This window comes from Capricornis sumatraensis, chromosome 8, assembly GCF_032405125.1.
Source record: "Capricornis sumatraensis isolate serow.1 chromosome 8, serow.2, whole genome shotgun sequence".
Lineage (NCBI taxonomy): Eukaryota > Metazoa > Chordata > Mammalia > Artiodactyla > Bovidae > Capricornis > Capricornis sumatraensis.
The window spans coordinates 70,753,280-70,759,429 of NC_091076.1; the positions used below are offsets into that span (position 1 = coordinate 70,753,280).

At 59.3% G+C, this 6,150-nt stretch overlaps 1 protein-coding gene across 1 annotated transcript in view; it reads right to left on the bottom strand.

Annotated features, from left to right (window-relative positions):
• Positions 1-1,422, bottom strand: part of PHF12 (PHD finger protein 12) — a 38,030-nt gene extending 36,608 nt beyond the window's left edge. The window contains exons 1-2 of the mRNA XM_068976679.1: positions 1,327-1,422; positions 495-676 (exon numbers count right to left, since the gene is read on the bottom strand). Coding sequence (XP_068832780.1) covers positions 495-676; positions 1,327-1,392 — 248 coding nt within the window. The 5' untranslated portion in view covers positions 1,393-1,422. The remainder of the gene's footprint in view (positions 1-494; positions 677-1,326) is intronic.
• Between the last annotated feature and the right edge of the window lie 4,728 nt (positions 1,423-6,150).

Here is a 6,150-nt window from a genome sequence, read left to right on the forward strand (position 1 = left end):
CCCTCCATGATTTCTTCCATGGCCGGGAGCGCCCGGGTGCCGGGTCCCTCAGGCCTGGACCAGGGCAGCTCCTGCGGCAGAGGGCTCCCGCGCACCCACCCCGAGGACAGCCCATCCCGGCAGGAGCCCGAGGGCGGCGGGCGGACGCGCGGGCGGCGAGCGGCGCAGGGCCCGGAGCTCCTCCCCTTCCTCCCCCGCCACCGCCGGCCGTGCCCCGCCGGGTCCGTCCCGGCTCCCCAGCGACTTCCAATCCCAGATGGGGCACTCCGCACTCCTCCCCACCCCCACCTCGGGGTCCGGACCTACGGCTGCTCCTCCCCCTCAAACGGCCGGATCCGGGCCGCACCTGGGGGCGGGGAGGCGCTCGCCCCAGCGGCTGCAGAGAGCTAGCGGCTGCAAGCGCCCGTTATCTCGGCCAGCAGGGGTAGGCCGGGTGAAGGAATGTGCCGGGAAGGGTCCGCCAAGGGGCTCCGGAGGGGGTCCCCAGACCTTACCAGCACTGGAGATGGAAGGCGGCCGGGCAGTGGTCACAGCACAGGAGGTCCCCACCTTCTTTGCAGCTATCGCAGCTGTCGTGGTTGGTGGCCCTGCCGCTTCTCCGGGGCTCCTTCTCAGGCTTCCGACTCCGCTTTTCGGCCTCGTCCGTCTTGGGGGGAGCCAGCAGAGCTTGGATTTGCTGCACACACATACAAATGGCGTGTGTGCACACTCGGAGCTCCCGGGCGGTCCGTCGCCCCCCCGGCGCGGCTTCTCCGTCACCCACCCCTCTCCCCCCTTTTGTCCTTCTTCCTCCCATTCAGGCTGCTCCCAGAACCTCTTAGCCCCCGGAACCAGGGGGAGGCCACCCTAACCGCGTTCCTGCCGCACAACAACGAGCACCGCTTCTTCCAAATGGGGAGGATCAGAGTAGGGGGATGGGGAGAGGGTGCGCGGTTCCCTTCTCGCCACTTCCTTGTATGGACAGTGGGGGACTCCAAAGCCAGGCTCGGGAAGGGCCTGAAGCCCGGTACCCGGACGTGCTGGGGGAAGCACAAAGGGGCCGACAAGAAGGGGGTGGGGAGGCCCGCCGGTGCAAAGAGATGGAGTGGGTTGGCGCTTCGGGAGAGCGAATCGAGGTCGGCGGGTAGGTGAAACTGCTGCAAACGTCCTCGGCGGCTGAGCTCAGCCCCTCGAGTTGCAAAGATGGGAGGGAGAGTCTCGGTGAGGAAGAGCCCCCCCCCCCTCCCCGGCCCTCTTGCGCTGCGAGCTTAGGGCCGGCTTTGTGGGGCGGAGGGCGGAGGTTCCCTCCCGGCGCTGGGGGAAGGGGATGAGGTGGGCCACTCTTACCTCCATCAGCCCCCCCGACGTGTCCAAGTCGTACACGATCGTCTTGGTCTCCATTTTCTCCCACATTCATCCACCTCCCGGGCTGGGCGCTCTCTGCTCCGGCCCCCCCAACCCCGGGGGGAGGGGGGAAGCGGGGGGAGGGGGCGCTCCTGACCCCGGCCCTTCTTCTTTTTTCCAAACACGGGTCCCGACTTCCTCGCCCTGGCTCCCCCCCACCCCCCGGCCCCCAGTCCCCGGGACGGCAGCGTCCTCCCCACGGGCCGTGAGGGGGGAGCGGCCCCTCAGCCCCGGCCAGGCGGCTGGCTGCACGGTGGGTCCCGGCTCGGGGGGGGTCAGGCCTCGGCGGGGCCTAGTCCCACAGGCTAGAGCCGGCGCTGGCGACCGCTGGTCCGGCCGGGAAGGCTGGCGGGCGCTGCCATCCCGGGGTTGGGGGGATCGGAGGTGGGGGGGTGAGAGGTTAGGTGAGGTTGTGGTACGTGAGGTGACTGCGGGGAGGGTGATGGGGGGTGGTCCCCGGGCTCCGCCTCTCGCCGCCGCCGCCGTCTGCGTCCCGGCTGCCGCGCACTTGGCGCAAACTTACCGCGAGCGCCCGCAAAGCCACCCGCGCAGGCGCCCCGGGATCGCCGCTCGCCGCGCGCAACCGCAGTGACAGCCGGCGGCCGGGCTCCCGCGCAGCCGCAGAGAGGGGGCACCCCCCGGCGCGCAGCCGCGCTGGCATTCGTCTGGAGCGCCGATGCCCCGCCTTTCAGCCCTGCGCCAGCGTACTGTGAGGACAGGGCGGGACTTGCGGTCTCGCGCAGGCGCTTGGGGAAGCTCCGAAGGGTCACGGCGCAGCCGCACGAACACCGGGGCTCTTCATCCATTGGTGTTTGAGTGTAGACCGAGAGGACTCTAGTCTCGCGCAGGCGTGTTGCGGATGCTCCCCTCCCGCCCCACTATAACACGGCCGACGCCGGCGCAGGCGTATTGTCACCAGAAGGCCCTAACAAGAATGCTTCTCCTTTCGCCATTTTGGTAGTGGGTTATAGACTACCATGCCCTTGGAGTCCTCAGGCGCGAACAGAAAGAAGCAAAGTGTGGTGTTGGCTGGTGCTGGTAGGCTGTCGGTGACAGCATGTCCTCCTAGGGATGTTGTACTGGACTGTTTGGGTCCAGCGTCAGGTGTGGCTGGACCAGGCGCCATATTGGTAAAGAGAAAAAGAAAAGCCATCGCGACGGAAAACGATGGTTTTGGTGTCGGGTTGGATGGCTTCTGTTCTCTTCCCTCCCGCTCCCAGCAGTAAATTTTAGCCTGAGCATCCCTGCCTTTCGTAGCGATGGCACCGTGGAGGTCTGCCTGCCCGACACCACCCTCTTTTGATTACTGTCTCTGAAAACTGCCCTCCAAGAGGAAACCAAAGGCTAAGAGTTTGTAATGCTGACAACGCCCAGCTACCTGCCCGCAGTGGACTTCAGCTCCCAGTTTGCAACGCGCCGAGGTCCAAAGGGCGAAGGGAGAGCATTGCACCCTGGGAGCAAGAATCGCGATGGGTCTGGTGGATTCTGGGAGCCGTAGTTTCGTGTGCGTGCGATGCAGTGTAATGTAGGATGGACTCGGGGAAGAGCGAGATACTTTCCAGAGCTGCCGCTGTATGCTGGGATTTGTAGTCTGAAGGTCTCACCTCGGACTCTGGGCAGGGCTTCACGCTCTCCGCCGCGCCCGTCACTCCCCTTGGTGCCATCTACGAAGATGGCCACTTGCCTCTGCCTGACTGTAGATGAAGCGGTGGAGGAGGGAGGGGCATCATTGCGCCTGATACGAGGTGTTTAGATGGCATTGTTACCAGGTAGCTGTGTCCTGGCTCACTTTTGATATTAAGGTATCCTTAGCATTCTCAGAAACCTAAAACTGGAAAGGGCTTAAAACCTAAAACCATCTGTATTAACCTCTTCGTTTCCCGATGCATAGAGAAGAGTAGTGATTGCCTAGTTCACATAGTGAATTTATGGCAGACCTAAGAATGAGACGTATTTTTTTTAATTCCCAGGCTAGGATACTGTCTAATTGCCTGAACGGCGTTGCTGCTTTGGGGTGGGGGATAGTAAGGAGGATGAGTCTGATAGGGTGAGGTCGTGGGTGTGTGGTCTTAGGTTTCTCTTCTTCTGACTTTCCTAATGGTCCGGTTGGTGCCTGGGAAGAATAATAAAGTCTTGGGCCTTATTGATCAAGCAGGGGAATATGTCATGTAGATCGGCCCTCTCTACCCTCTACCAGCCTCAGCAAACAAGAAATCTTAGTGGCTCTGGGACAGAGAGAGAAGGGCTGAGCTAGAAGTATAGAAGTGGCCGGACCTTATGTCTTCTTAGGCAGTATTTCATGCTACAGATGCTCAGAAGTGGGTATATCATGTACCCTCTCCTACTGGCTTTCTTCCTACAGCTCAGGGCCCAACCATGCTGCTGTGTCAGCCTGAAGGTATTATGGGGCAGATAAGTAAGTCACTGGCACATGCCCAAAGAGCAAGGCTTTGCTTTGATCAACACCGTCACTGCAGTTGAGAACAGACATAGGCATTAATGGGTTAATGAGGGAAATAATAATTGGCTCTGTTGACAAGTACCAGGGTAACTAATCACTCCACACACCTTCCTCTCAGAACTTGGAGGGTGAGGTCAGCCCAGTGGGGCTAGCAGTTGGTGCCACCTTGGAGAGCTCCAGCCCTGGATGTGCCAGGGGGATTGAGGAGAGCAGGTGGGATACACATGCTTTTGGAAGTGACCTCTTGTGGCTAATGTAGGCACTGCATTCTGCTTGGGCTGGAGCCTCTCCATCCAAGGTGGCTTGTGGTAGAACCAGGAGGTGGCCAGCCATAAGTGATCCAAGATCTCCGTGTTGGATAACTTTAGAAGTTCTGGTTGCTGCTACCATTTCTGTCTTCTGGCTTCTGAGTGCCCACAGCTCCCTGTTGCCTTCCTTCTGCTCTTATTCTGGAGAGCAGCTTTGCAGAGCACACCTCTAAGCATAGATGTGTGTGATGCAGACCAAGCCTGGCTAAACACATCCCAGGAGATTCTGGGGGCCATACGGAAGGGGCATAGATGCTGGGAGGGACCAAACAAGGCAAACTTAGGCACATCCTCTTCAGTCACCTCTTTCCGGAGTCCATGGACACAGCTTTTGTTAAATTAGAAGCTAAGCCCTCTAGGCTGCATTGCCTTCACACTGGACAGTCTGGATGTTCTCTGAGGCCAAGACAGACCAGAGCCTCACGTTCAGGGACTCAGTCTCTGATTCCTATTCCAGTTTCCTAAACCTTGCTAGCTGGAACGAAGTCAAGGGAGAGAGGCGTCAGGTTTTCTGGGCTTTTCAGCAATACGATGGGTTTGAGGACAGACTTAGGACTATGCCAGGCTTTGGATCTGGACCTAGCCAAGAGGGGAAGTGAAGCACTGGGACGGCCGAGCATTTCAGTTTCTGGGTTCCCACACCCCTGTGGCACCAACCTTGGGGCCTCTCACTTCACGTGCCAGCTGTCACATTGATCTTGTTGGGACAGTAGTCCCTGAAGCACTGGCACGTGGCTACTTTTTGTTTTCGTTTGATTGCACATGGGGCTTGTAGGATCTTAGTTCCCTGAGCAAGGATTGAACCCAGGCTGTCCAGTGAAAGTGCTGAACCCCACGCACTGGAGCCCCCAGGGAATTCCCATGAGTGGTTTTTGATAAGGTCTGGAGATGATCAGTTGGTAGGTTTAGCATGCCTTCTGGCCCTCAAGTCCACATCCCATTTGTCTCCCACCTCCCTTCCCTCCAAGAAAGCACCATCCACCAGGCCATTGCTTGTTTTTTTTTTTTTTTTTCCAAAAACACCATTTTAATGGAAACAACAGAAATAGAAGATTGTTCTCTGACTGGAGCCCAGACCCCATATAATACATTACATGTACAAAGTAGCCTGCAGCCAACTCCTGGGCCTCTCCCTGGGATGCTTTGACCCTCTGTTCCATGCCAAATTCCTGCACCCGTGGACCTCTGCGCATCTCCAGAATATGCCTGCCACTCCCCTTATCCCAAAACACAGTGGCCAGGAGGGAAGCCTGACAGGTTACTGGGGTTGGAGGAGGGGAAGGTGGGCAAGAGGGTGTTTTTCATAGCCAGACTGATGTCAGGGGAGAGTCTCCCTCTCTTGGGGTGTAGGGCCACCAGGGGAGCAGTGGGGGGTGTCCTGCTTTGGTGTGGCACATGAGTGGTGTGGCCTAGGGAAGCCCAACCTGAGCCTGGGGTAGAGTCCCTAAACCCCTTAAGATCCATAGTGTTATTGCCTCTGCCAGGAAGGGGCAGGAGGCAGAACTGACCATTCCTGGGGCCTTAGAGAAAGACTAGAGATCTCCCTAGGGAACTGGTGTCAGCATGCCAGGACTACTCAGAGGTCACTGTTGAGAGAAGTGTTGGCCACTAGCAGCGGCCCTGTGAGCAGCACCCTGGCACACTTTCCGCCACTGTCATGTCAGGGCTGCTGCATGCCAGGGCTGGAGGGTGGTCACGTGGAGGGAGGTACTCCGCCCTGCCTGTGAATTCCAGCCCAGAGGTCCCAGGCCTGAGAGAGGGTCAGGAGAATGCTGGTTCTTGGTGCATGTGCTCCAGCTGTGTTTGGCCTGGAGGCAGATGCCCCTTACTTGGACCCAAGGAAGGGCCCTAAGGGGGCAGTGGTCCCAAGAAAATAGGCCCCGGTGGGTATTGCAGGCGGGATGTGCACAACTTCTTGAGGGACTGGCGGCATCTCTTCCCAGGTGGTATGTACAGGAGGTGGAGGGCAAGGGAGCGGGAAGCTGGGAGCTCTGCTGC